At 45.3% G+C, this 13,822-nt stretch overlaps 1 protein-coding gene across 1 annotated transcript in view; it reads left to right on the top strand.

Annotated features, from left to right (window-relative positions):
• CSMD2 (CUB and Sushi multiple domains 2) overlaps positions 1–13,822 on the top strand; it is a 655,178-nt gene that overhangs the window by 624,888 nt on the left and 16,468 nt on the right. Inside the window, exons 58-64 of the mRNA XM_025355777.1 lie at positions 1,055–1,231; positions 2,629–2,808; positions 3,239–3,412; positions 6,311–6,484; positions 6,823–6,896; positions 10,042–10,153; positions 10,720–10,899. Coding sequence (XP_025211562.1) covers positions 1,055–1,231; positions 2,629–2,808; positions 3,239–3,412; positions 6,311–6,484; positions 6,823–6,896; positions 10,042–10,153; positions 10,720–10,899 — 1,071 coding nt within the window. The remainder of the gene's footprint in view (positions 1–1,054; positions 1,232–2,628; positions 2,809–3,238; positions 3,413–6,310; positions 6,485–6,822; positions 6,897–10,041; positions 10,154–10,719; positions 10,900–13,822) is intronic.

Here is a 13,822-nt window from a genome sequence, read left to right as displayed (position 1 = left end):
GGCAATGGATGGGAACATAAAAAATATCTTTAGATTCATGAGTTCAAAATGATTCTTAAATAAACACATTGGTCACCTTTGGAGTTTGCTAGGAAACCAACTCATTATTCTGACATTTGATATAAAATAAAAACCACACACAAAAAATCAAGCATTATCTTGCCTTCCTATATGAACGGTATTTCAGGATAAGCAAATATTTGATGATAGAAAATTTCTTTCTTAAAGAACTCTAGCTAATGCAGAAAGAATGATAGAATATCACCACTTTCCAATCCCTAATGAAATAATGAATCTAGTCAATGACTGCTAAAACTATTAAGTGAAAAACTAATGGAAACCTCATAATGCCACATTAGGCAGGCATGCCTGAAATCATTGATGAGCCTCAACATCATGAACAAGAAAACACCCAGATATTCTGTGCTTCCTGATCCAACGCAATAGGAAAGGCCCAAAACCACCTATGAATACCATTGCCAAAAGGTGGAAGTTGATTACAGGAAGGAACTACAGGGGATAGAGGAATATGTTAAACTATATCTCATTGATGCAGTTAGCAAAATCCAGAAAGTGTGACGTTCTACAGGAAAGATGTTCTGGTTTCTGTAACAAATAAATTATAGAAGCAGAAATAATCGTCTCTGGGTTTAAAGTCTTAGAGACGTGTCAACCAAATGTCATGTGTGGACCCTATTTCGATCCTGATTCAAACAAATCAAGTGTTAAAAAAAGAGAAAGACAACTGAGGAAAATCAAGCACTGATTGGATATTTGGTGATATTAAGCAATTGTGTTCAAAATTTTAAGGACGATAATAGCAAGATCATCTTTTTTCTTTAAAAAACTAGAATTTGTTGAGAAAATTTGAAAGATTCATAGGGGTCTCTCCTTCCTGTCTAGGGGTGAGATAATTCGATACAAAAGCAGCATGAGAGGCATTTCTATCCACGGGGTCCCGAGGTAGCATGTGGCTTCCACTGGGTGGTTCTTAGTCCCCCCGGATGATGAGCTCCATTGTTCTGGTGAATAACGTGTATTTTTGTCTTCCTAGTGATCTCTTGTGGGAACCCTGGGACTCCAAGTAATGCCCGAGTCGTGTTCAGTGATGGCCTGGTTTTCTCCAGCTCTATCGTCTATGAGTGTCGGGAAGGATACTACGCCACAGGCCTGCTCAGCCGTCACTGCTCAGTCAATGGTACCTGGACAGGCAGTGACCCTGAGTGCCTCGGTGAGAGCCCAGGCCCTACGGGCTCCATGGCCAACAGTGGCCCAGATCCTGCATGCCAGAGAAGAAGGCTATCCATGGAAGATGGTGCAGGATGGTTGGGATGGTGGGACATGAGCCTGAACGAGAATCATATGAATAGCCTCTGTTGAGCATATGCTGTGTGGCAGCCACTGAGCGAAGTACTTTGTTTCATATGCACATGTCATTTGATCTTCACCATAACTCCACGAAGTAGCTACTGTTATCCCCATTTTGTATATGAGATGGCTGACGCTCACAGAGGCAGAGAATGTATATTGGCCATTTCTCAGGCTCTAGCCAATTCCTTGGGCTTTCCCTTTTCTCTCTTATGATCAAACCCCATAACTCAACCTGATTCTCTTTTCACTTCAAAGATGCGGCTATCCACCATCTTTGTTGCTTCGTTCTCTCCTTGTACCCGACCCCACCCAGTAGGGGTTCCTGAGCACAGTGTAGCCTCACAGCTCCCATTTCTTGCTTTTCTCAAGGGTTGTCCCAGACCTTTTCCAGGAAAAGTGAGTCACTGTGGGATCCAGATGGAGGGAAGAGATAGGATAAGGAAATGTGACAAGATTCTCCCTGTCAAAGCCCTAGTCTGTAATTTCAGCTCCATCTAAAATCCCATGTCAAGTTCACTTTGGTTTTGAGACCAGAGCTCACCAAGCCCCACCCTCAATTATATGATGACATAGGCATAACCCTTTCATGGGCCATAAGACCCTGCTTCCGGGCTGTTGTCCCTACGAGTCCTCTGTAGGTGCTGTTGGGCCTACAGAGGCCTCATAGGTACAACAGCAAGTGATAAGATGTACCCCTCAACAGACAAATCAATTGTCTATGTGGTTCATTAATATACCTGAGGCTCTTCAAACAGAAAACTCCCTTTCCCTGGGCCCCAGCCTCTTTTAGGAACTGAGCCCTCTGGATACTTCCTCTTAGAAGGGGCACTTTGAATAAAGTGAACCTTCATAGCCCAAGTTGCAGTGGTGCCTAAGGGCAGTATGGGCAAGAACAGGGCTAATGCCAGGGATTTGACCAAACAAAATTTAAAATGGGCAAGCCAGTGTGGTGGCTCATGCCTGTAGTCCCAGCTACTCAGAAGACTGAGGTGGGAGGATTGCATGAGCCCAGGAGTTCGAGGCTGCAGTGAGCCATGACTGTGCCTCTGCACTCCAGCCTGGGTGACAGAGTGAGACCCTGACTTAAAAAAAAAGAAATTTACAATGGGTAATGTCCAACTGGGATCCTGTGAGGAGACAGGGCATCCCTAATCTGACAATTTCCATTCTTGGATGCGTGCAGGGAGTGATAGGGATGGTATTGGAGAAGTGGGGTCCCGGCTGGGAGTGAACAATGCTGTATCTCTCTTATCCTAGTCATAAACTGTGGTGACCCTGGGATTCCAGCCAATGGCCTTCGACTGGGCAATGACTTCAGGTACAACAAAACTGTGACATATCAGTGTGTCCCTGGCTATATGATGGAGTCACATAGAGTATCTGTGCTAAGCTGCACCAAGGACCGGACATGGAATGGAACCAAGCCTGTCTGCAAAGGTGTGTCTGGGGCTGCAGATGTGGACAGAGGGTCAAAAAGATATGAAAGTGAGATGTAGGCCCTGAGCATCTATCTAGAGGGGAGAGGGGTGAGAGGCCAACCCTAACATCTTATCAGGGAATGTTCAAAGTGAGAAAACTCTCCCCTGAACATCTGCCAGGAGCGAATCAGAAGTACCAAGATGAGGCCTGGGCCATGAACATTGAGGGGAGGGTCCCGCAAACAGAGGACTGGGTTGTCACACTTGAGAGAGGGCATTGTAAGGTACAAAAAGATCAGAACTCCCACAGTAAGAGGGCCCCGTTCTGGTTCTTCCTGCTTAGCCCAGGCTCCAGGCGGGTGCAGGGTAGTCGGTGATATCAATGATGGTGATGCGGGCTGGTTTCCCAGGACAGCATCAGAACTCAGCCTTCTTTGGTTTCCCTCCAGCTCTCATGTGCAAGCCACCTCCGCTCATCCCCAATGGGAAGGTGGTGGGGTCTGACTTCATGTGGGGCTCAAGTGTGGCTTATGCCTGCCTGGAGGGGTACCAGCTCTCCCTGCCCGCGGTGCTCACCTGTGAGGGAAATGGGTCCTGGACCGGAGAGCTACCTCAGTGTTTCCGTAAGTTGCTCACAAGGCCCTTTGGTGCATCCTATTCGATAGCTCCTTCCCATTGCCTCCTTGGAGCTTTGTGGCTGGAAGGCCTGGAATCGGTAGTCCCCTCCCCAAAACCAGGGAGGAGCTTCATCAAAGACACTATCAAAGAGGGAAGGAAGTGGAAAGGAAGAAAATGAGGATCCCTTAATTGAGCCCTGATGTCAGACACTGTCCAGAGTCACAGAAGGAAATTAAGCTGGAGATGTTGGGGGTGGTTTTTTACCTGAAGGGTTGTTAACTGTATGGAATAGTACTCAAAGATCTGGGGGTACCCAGTGCTAGATACGCATCTGTTTTCATGAAAAATGGCCTGCACAGAAAAGACTTCTGGGAAACCTGTGCTTTTCTGGTGAGTTGCTTTATTTTTTATCCACCTAGCCCAGTTGTATCCTGAGGAGCCCCAAGTCTATTCCAGGGCTTACTCCTTACTGAGATCCCCAGTAAGCAGGTTCGGGGTCACTTATTCTTGTCACACCCCATGAATGGGCTCTGGAAGGCTTTCTTCATGCCCGTGCTTTGGACAAACAGTAGGATGTATTTTTCTAATTGCCATTTATCTAATTCTGCAGAAAACTATCCACATACTCATGATACTGTTTTGGGTTCCTCTGAAAATTTGCTTCCATCTGGGAATTTCCGCAGAGATTAGAGCCAGCAGCTCAAAACTGGACACAGATGTTTGGTGTAATGTTACCCTCTCCAACCTTCACATACTACCAGGGTCAAGTCTGGACTCAGCAACCTTGCTTTTCCTCTGGAGAAATAGCTGAAGTGCCTTTTAACAATGAATTACGTCATCATGAAAAAAATTTTACCCATTAGAAAATACAAAAAAGAAAGTAAAAGTCATCTGAACGCGCACTTTCCAATGATAACCACAGTTCAGCTTTTGATGGTGTCCCACGTGAATCACTGTGCATTTTTGCATAGATAGTGATATGTATACATTTTCGAGAACTGGTATTGGCTCATGCTGTACATACTGTTTCATAACTTGTATTAATTGATAGGCCGCCAAAACCTTTTCATCAATACCTTTCTACCTTTCTTTGTCAGTATTTACTGATCTATGAATCATCATTTTTAATGGCTTTAAAGAATTTCCTTGTAGATACAAGTTGTTTAATCTTTTTGTACTGGTGATGAATTTAGATTATCTCCAACTTAATCATGTTAGAAGCAGTTCTGCAATATGTATTCCTGAAAATTGCTTTTCTTGGCCGGGCCCAGTGGCTCACGCCTGTAATCACTTTGGGAGGCCGAGGCGGGAGAATCACGAGGTCAGGAGATCGAGACCATCCTAGCTAACAAGGTGAAACGCTGTCTGTACTAAAAATACAAAAATTAGCCAGGCATGGTGGCGGGCGCCTGTAGTCCCAGCTACTCAGAAGGCTGAGGCAGGAAAATGGTGTGAACCCGGGAGGCGGAGCTTGCAGTGAACCAAGATTGCACCACTGCACTCCAGCCTAGGCAACAGAGTGAGACTCTGTCTCAAAAAAAAAAAAAAAAAAAAAAAAAAGCCTTTCTTTACTCCTGCAGCAAAACCCTAGGCATGACAATGCTGGGCCAAGGGCAGTCACGCCTCCCTTCTTGACATATGTTGTCAAACTGTCTTCTAGAAAGTGTCCCAATTTACATTCCCCACAGCAGTTTATGAGAATGTTTCTGGATACACCCTCATCAACAATGGATTGTGCCAGTATTTTTAAATATTTACCAGCCTGAGGAGCTTAAAAACATAGCTCATTACTTTAATTGGCATCACGTTGCTTATGAGAAAGGCCACGCCAGTTGTTCTTCACTTGTCAGCCATTTGTGTTTCTGGTTCTTTCTGTTGCCTCCTTCTGGATACAGTAACTTCCCATCAGTCGATTTTTAAACTGACTTCTAATTGGTCAGCATAGACTCCCCAACCTTCAGGGCAGAGGCCGCAGGTCCAGCTTCATTTTATTTTGCATGTGGTTATGTACCTTATGACTCTATGTACACATACAAACACACACACACACACACACACATTTGCATTATAGCATAAAGCGATGCTTGAAGTGATATCATAGTGAGCTTTGCCTTTGGTAGTCAATTTTTAGTGACACTCCCTGATGTTAACATGGCCTGAATGAAATGGGTATACCCGTACACTATCCACCGCACTGTAAATGTGTACCCTTTAGGGAAGGACATTTGACACTACACATCAAGAGCTGTGAACATGTTCAACTGTTTAGAAAGAATAAGTTCACTCCTAGAGAATTCTCCTAAGAAAGTAATACACATGAAAAGAAAAAACGAAAAAGAAAATAATACATGTGAAAGAAGAGTTATATATAACTGTACAATAGAAAATGCCCAATGTAAGGGTTATGATATTATTATGGCACAACCACTTGTTGCTAATTGTGTAGCCAATAAGTGATGATGATGTCATAAACATAGAAAATGTTTACAAGATAATGGTAAGTGAATGAAACAAGATTTACGACCACATGGGCTTGGCTTTGCCGCTCCTCACAAGTTTACATACAACTGAACAAAGACTAGAAAAGAACGTGCGTGAAAATGGAAAAAAGTTCTGGAGAGTGGGATTGTCGTTTATTTTCCTTTCATGTTATAAACTTCCTGTAATGTTACTCCATTACTTGGATCATTATTAATAGGCACTTTGAATGTAGAAGGGAGAGGAAGCCCCCATCACCCGCAGCACCGCAGCGGGCGGAAGCAGCTACCTGGGCTGCCCCGGTTCCCAGAGTTCAAGCCTAACCAGGAAGGGAACAGTGCAAAGAGCAAAGGTAGGGGTGTGGGACTGGAAGATTGGGTTCCAGAAAGCAACTTAGACCTGCCTTTCTCCCTTCGTCTTCTCAGCTGTGTTCTGCGGGGATCCTGGTGTCCCACCCCGTGGTAGGAGAGAGGACCGAGGCTTCTCCTACAGGTCATCTGTCTCCTTCTCCTGCCATCCCCCTCTGGTGCTGGTGGGTTCTCCACGCAGATTTTGCCAGTCAGATGGGACGTGGAGTGGCACCCAGCCCAGCTGCATAGGTGAGAGGTCATCTGGGGCAGAGAGCATCCTGGCTGGGGAGGAGGGACCTTCTTTGGGGCCTGAGATGATCACTTTCCTTCCGTGTCTTCAGTGGTCTCATCTGCAAAAGGGAACATCTCCTCCTCTGAGCTTCTGCAGCAGGATGTAAAATAGCCAGAGCTAGTGTGCTTCGAGGAGTCAAATAGGCAGCCAGGGCCAAGGCTCAGGTGGGGATCTCAGTGGGCAGGGAAGTCACGATGTGGCCCCATTTTCTTTTCTACACCTATTTCCCAGAGTGAGACGAGGCAGTGAAGGCTTCCATGACCATGTGATCTGTGTCTTTGTTTTGGCCATCCAGATCCGACCCTGACCACATGTGCAGACCCTGGCGTGCCACAGTTTGGGATACAGAACAATTCTCAGGGCTACCAGGTAAGGAGGTCAGCCAAGATAGGGCCTTCCTACATCCTATCCCTTCCTGTCACTGCCATAAGAGGACCCAGGGGCCGGGCACGGTGGCTCAAGCCTGTAATCCCAGCACTTTGGGAGGCCGAGACGGGCGGATCACGAGGTCAGAAGATCGAGACCATCCTGGCTAACATGGTGAAACCCCGTCTCTACTAAAAATACAAAAAATTAGCCTGGTGTGGTGGTGGGTGCCTGTAGTCCCAGCTACTCAGGAGGCTGAGGCAGGAGAATGGCGTGAACCTGGGAGGCGGAGCTTGCAGTGAGCCGAGATCGCGCCACCGCACTCCAGCCTGGGTGACAGAGCGAGACTCCATCTCAAAAAAAAAAAAGGGGACCCAGGGGCCTTCCTCAGGACAGCACTCGGGGAGGACAAGAGCTTGGAAAGCGCAGAAAGAAAGCCCTCTGCCTCTTTGAACAGTGCTCCATGGGAGCACCCTGCAGAAACAGAAGGACCCTAACATCCATCAGAGAAACTGATGAGAAAGGACAGCGGCGTGCAGTTCCACGAACACTTCCCGCCAATCCCGGGCAGGGTGGTTGTGGAAATACAGAAATGAGTGAGACAGACAGACCTCTGTTCTCAGGGTGCCCACCCCACCCACAGACACTGGGCTCATGCACAGTGGCAATGAACATGTGTCACACATGTGGCAGGCCTGTCGGCATGTCTGGCCCATCAGGACGCAGGCCCTGCGGACACATCTCAGATGAGCTTTGGGAGGAGAGAACCTGGACAGTCTGGGTTGGGATACATTGAACAGAGAAAAGGAAGAAGAGGAAAGTATGGGTGTGTTCAAGGCAAGACAATTAGCTGGAGTCCAAGACTTGCCCAGGAAAATATCAGACTAACCTGGACATGACAGGCTGGGATCTAGTCAAGTAATGTGACTTATTCACTCGGTCTGTACTCACTCGGCACGTGCTTATGGCGCTGAACTGTTCTAGGTGCTAGGAATACAGCGGGAACAGGACAGGCTGGGTGCCTGTTTGAAGGGAACTGCCTGGCTGAAGATGGTAAATAAATAAACGAGCTAGCTTCTGAGAGCACTAGATGTTACACGGTGTGATATAAAGGGGTGTGAACGGGGTGGGTTGCCATTTTAGGAAGGGTAGTTAGGGAAGGGTGACATTTGAACTGTGGCCTCCATGATGAGAAGGGCTGTCCCTGTGTAGAGCAGGGTGACATTCCTGGCTGAACGAAAGGCTGCTGCAAAGGAGTGCTGAGGGAAGTGTTTAGCAGCCTGGGATGAAATCCAAGACAAAAAAGTGTTCAGCATGGAAGAAGGGAGTGGAAAACAGGCCAGCTAGCAAGTCTTCAGCCCTGTGAGAGAGGAGAAGGAAATGTAGTCCAGAGCGAGGCTAGGGTGGAAAACAGCTTGGTCCTGGTGTGTAAAGTTAAACATTCACACACTCTATGACCCAAAAGTTCCACCTCTGCACACATATGCCAGAGACACTCTCGCACCTGTTACCAAGAAACAGGAAAGGTTGTGGGTATAGTCACGTGATGGATTATTATACAGCAAAGAAAATGAATGAACTACAGCTCTGCATGACATGGATGCATCTTAGAAACATACTATCAAGTGGCAAAGGTGGCATGACACGACTTTTATAAATATTAAAACCAGCAAAAACGTAATTAAATTGTTTAGAGATATGTATGCACATATGTGATAGGATCGTTTTTTAACAAGGCAAGGAAATTAACACAAATTTCCAGACCGCCTTTACTACGGAGGAGTGTTGAGGAACAGAGCAGGGAAAGAGGCCCTAGGATGTTACAACCATGTCCGTAACGTTCTAGCGCTTAAGTTGCATGTGGATTCAATCTAAAATGTCCATTTTATTATTATACTTTATATGTGTTCCATATATTACTTTGTGTATGTCAGCTATCACATAATTTTTGCAAAGGCAGCAGCGTGGGACAGGTCCTGCAGGGCCTTGAAGCCATGATAAGTATTTTGGATTTTATCCAAAATGCCATTTGAAGGTGACACAATCTGATTCTTCATTTGAAATATGACTCAGGCAATTGGGAATAGAAGCACTTAGACAAGGAGGACACTGTTGTCATGACTTCAGGGAAAGAGAAGGTGAGAAGTGATCCTGAACGCTTGTTCAGGATATGTTTTGTAGGTAGAACCAAGAGGACTCATTGATGGGATGGATTGTGGGGTCAAAGGGATCAAAGATGACTGGAGGTTTTTTATTTGCACAACTGCATGGATAAAGGTGTCATTTGTTAAGTCAAATGATGAAATCCAAGATAAAAAGTGTTCAGCATGGAAGAAGGGAGTGGAAATTAAGAGTTACACGTTGCATTTGCCCATGTTCCAGTAGGTAATAGGGACACATGAGTGTTTGAGCTGGGAAGTAGTATAATCCGAGTTGCAGTGTAGGAAACAGATCTAGCCACATTACACCAAGTGGATTGGGTAGGGAGAGATGGAGACTGTAGTTGCGGGAGTGTCGAGTTGTACAGCGAGGGGCTGGTGGGGGGTTAAGACGGGGAACATAACTGAGCGGAGTGGGGAGGGAGGGTGGCAGTTCATTCAACAGATTCTATGGGGGCCATATCTGTAAAGACAAGTCTCCCATTCTTAAAGAATTCGTAGTTTCATCGAGGAAAGGGGCACACACACACGATATTTAATTTACACTCTTCTTCACATTTTGTAAAATACTGTCAAATCCGCCATCACATTTGAGTGTCACAACATTCCAGTGTGATTGTGGCAAGGATGGTCATCCCCACTTTGTCCTTAGGAAGACTAAGGTTTACAGAGTTCCATGCAGCCTGTCCTGAGTAAATGCAGAAGCCAGAACTCGGATCCAGGGTCTTCTGACTCTGAATCAGGCACTGTGTCCACAACAGAGTGTAATATTATAACTTTGTTCGGGGTATTAGATGAGGCCTTGTGGAGGAGGCGTCATATCAACTGCCTCCAAGGAGGAAGAAAATTTAACCAGGCAGAGAATCAGAAAAAGAGTTTTGCAGGCCACAGCAGGGGAGGAGTTGGGCCATGGGAAAGTGGTCAAGGGACAGATGTAGGAAGTACTGCTGGAAGGAAGGGGCCGATGGGACTTTGTGTCCTTGCCGCAGGTTGGAAGCACAGTCCTCTTCCGCTGTCAAAAGGGCTACCTGCTTCAAGGCTCCACCACCAGGACCTGCCTCCCAAACCTGACCTGGAGTGGAACCCCGCCTGACTGTGTCCGTGAGTGCAGACTTCACCCACATCCCAGAAAAATTCCTCTTGCCCCAGCTGGGCATCTGGGACATGCTTGAATCCTCTGAATGACAGGGAGCTCACAACTCCCCATGTGAACCGACATCGGTCTGTTTGTAGTCCTTACGCGTTAGGGCCTCACAGAGGACTTCCACACAAAAGCCTTTCTGATACTGGAAGGCAGTCCCTATGCGTTAGCAAAGAAAAAAACTATCCAGTGGCAGCAAAAACTAACAACTACAAGGCCAGGCCTCAGGGTGGAGAGATCAAGCTATGGACCCAATTACTCCTTTACCCCTCAGGAAGTGCTGCAGGCATAGGTTCCCCATGCCCAGAGTCAACCAAGCCGATATCCACATGATCTCCATCTTGGCCATTCCTCTAGACACAGAGCTTGGGGTTAGGGCGGAGGATTAGGGAGGGGGGATGCTTGGCATGAAAGGGACTAGAAGGGGAAGGAAGAGGATATTCTATCTAGGAACAGAGGAATGGTCAAAAGGGCCCCTGAAGCCCCTAATCTCCTCCGGTCCAACAAGGTCTTTCCTCTCATCCAGCCCACCACTGCAGGCAGCCAGAAACGCCAACGCATGCCAACGTCGGGGCCCTGGACTTGCCCTCCATGGGCTACACGCTCATCTACTCCTGCCAGGAGGGCTTCTCCCTCAAGGGTGGCTCCGAGCACCGCACCTGCAAGGCGGATGGCAGCTGGACGGGCAAGCCGCCCATCTGCCTGGGTGAGTGTGCCTGCTCGGGGAAGCTCTCCAGGGTGGGAGGCTGAAGGTGCCAGCTGAGCTTGAGCTGAAAGAGGGCAAAAGAGAAGGAAGGAATCGCATTTCCAGGAGCTGGATCCTGCTTCTGATTTTCTAAGGTTTTGGGTCTAGAAGAGCAAACCAGAGAGCAGTCTAAAGAGGTGCATACTCAACCCACCCCAAGGGTTGCCCCCTTTGCCTGGGCTGAAACACTCACAGGATCGCATTTCATCATCGGGCAGAGGAAAGTGTTTTTCTTCCACCAAGCTGGAGTGACGCATGACGCATATTACACCCTTGATAAAACAGCACCCGCCTGTAGGTCCCTTGGGGTTACGAGGATGTCCCAGACCTCCTTCCCCTCTTCTTCATTCACTCGTTCTCTATTGATTGAGAGTTCATGAGGCCCCATGCCTGCACTAAGCATGAGGGATTCGGAGGGGAAAAACACAACCCTGCCATGTGGAAGACAGACACATTATCAGATTTTATATCTGGAGTACCTGGAGGAACATGGAGATGTGCCAAATGCTGTAGGAATGAGGAGGAAAGGCACTAAAGTGGGGGAAAGGAGAAGTCAGGGAGGACTTCCTGGAGAAGGTGATGTCTGAGTCCAGTCTTGAGAGAAAGGATTAAGGATAAAGGATTAGTTCAGTGCTGGAATAGCATTAAACTCTCTGATAGGCACTGACCTTACCAGATACCAGGCATTGTGCTAAGTGCTTTGTATGTTTCAACTCATTTAATCTTCACAAGATCCTATGAGGCTATTTAATATATGAGGAAACTAGGGCACAGAGAAGTTAATTAATGTGTCCAAGGTCCGCAGCTGAGAAAGGTTAAGAGCTGAAGATCCATACCCTGAGGGTCTAACTTTAGGATCTATGACTATTTTGCTATCCTGCCACTCAGAGGGAAGCCTTCAGGGTCAGAGATTGTATCAGAGCTAGAACTTACTAATGGTGTTTTGTTTTCATTGTATCGCTTGTAAATTTCTTTTGTTTTCCACATATGGTAGTAATATAAAGTACATTTATGAAGTACGTTTATTAAGTTTTTATTGTGATAGAATATACATAATATAAAATTTTAAGTGCACAATTCAGTGGCATCAGTTATGTTTATGATATTGCACAGCCATCACTACTATCCATTTCCAGAATTTTTTCATTATCTTGAACAGAAACTCCATACCCATTAAACAATAACTGCCATTTCCCCCTTCTCTTAGCCCATGGAAACTGCTGTCATACTTTCTGCCTCTGTGAATTTGCCTATTCTAAGTACCTCATGTTAGTGGAATCATACAGTATTTGTTTTTTTGTGTCTGGCTTATTTCCCTTAGCATAACGTTTTCAAGATTTATCCATGTTGTGGCATCTGTCAGAATTTCTTTCCTTCTTATGCATGAATCATATTTCATCATACGGACATCACTTTTTGTTTATCCATTCACCTGTTGATGGCTCTTTAGGTTGTTCACACTTTTTGGCTATTACAAATAATGCTTCTGTGAACATACATGCACATGTTTTTGTTTTAGTATGTTTTCAGTTCTCCTGGGTACATATCTAGGAGAACAGTAACTCTATGTGTAATATTTTGAGGAACTGCCAAAGTTTTCCAAAGTGCCTGCACCATGTTATTCCCACCAGCAAAGGCTCGGGGTCCAGTTTCTCGACATCCTTCCCAACAGTTGTCTGCCCTGTTTCAGTGTCTCCATCATCAGTGGGTATAAAGTGGTATCTCATTGTGGTGTTTTTTATTGTTTGAATTTTCATCCAATTAATTATTTTTTAATTGACAAAAGTTGTATATATGTAGAGTGTACAGCATGATGTTTTGATATACGTATACATTGTGGAGTGGCAAAGTCATGTTAATCAACATATCCATTAACTTCATATACTTGCCATTTTTTGTGGGAAGAACACAAAATCTACTCTCAGTAATTTTCAAGTACACAGTGCATTGTTGTTAACTGTGGTCACCATGATGTACAAGAGATCTTGAACTTATTCCCCATCTAACTGAAATTCTGTGCCCTTTGACCATCATCTTTCCAATTCCCACCCCCCAGTACCACCCCACCCTAGCTCCTGGTATCCACCATTCTCTACTTCTATTAATTAGTTCAATTATTTTAGATTCCACAGATAAGTGAGATTGTGCAGTATTTGTCTTTCTGTACCTGGCTTATTTCACTTAACATAATGTCCTCCAGGTTCATCCATGTTGTCACAAATGGCAGGATTTCTTTCTCTTTTGAGGCTGCATAGTATTCCATTGTGTATATATTCCACATTCTCTTTATCCATCCATCCACTGATGGGCACTTAGGTTGTTTCCACATCTTGGCTATTATGTTGCAATAAACATGAGAGTGCAGATATCTCTTTGACTTACTGATTTTGTTTCCTTTGGATGTATACTCCATAATGGTATTGCTGGATCATATGGTAGTTCTATTTTTAATTTTTTGAGGAACCCTCATACTGTTTTCCATAATGGTTATATTAACGTAAATTCCCACTAACAGTGTGCAAGAGTTTCCTTTTCTCCACCACCTTACCAACACTTGTTATCTTTAATCTTATTTATAATAGTCCTAACAGGTAGGAGGTGATATCTCATTGTGGGTTTCATTTGCATTTCCCTGATGGTTAGTGATGTTGAGCATTTTTCATATACCTGTTGGCCATTTGTATGTCTTCTTTCGAGAAATGTCTATTCAGATCCTTTGCCTGTTTTTAAATCAGGTAGTTTATTTTCTTGCTATTGAGTTGTTTTAGTTCCTTCTATATGTTCCTTAGATGTTAATCTCTTACCAGATGTATGGTTTACAAACAATTTCTCCTATTCCATAGGTTGCCTCTTCACTCTGTTGTTTTTTGTTTTTTGTTTTTTT

Source organism: Theropithecus gelada, chromosome 1, assembly GCF_003255815.1.
Source record: "Theropithecus gelada isolate Dixy chromosome 1, Tgel_1.0, whole genome shotgun sequence".
NCBI lineage: Eukaryota > Metazoa > Chordata > Mammalia > Primates > Cercopithecidae > Theropithecus > Theropithecus gelada.
This window is presented reverse-complemented; position numbering and strand designations above follow the sequence as displayed.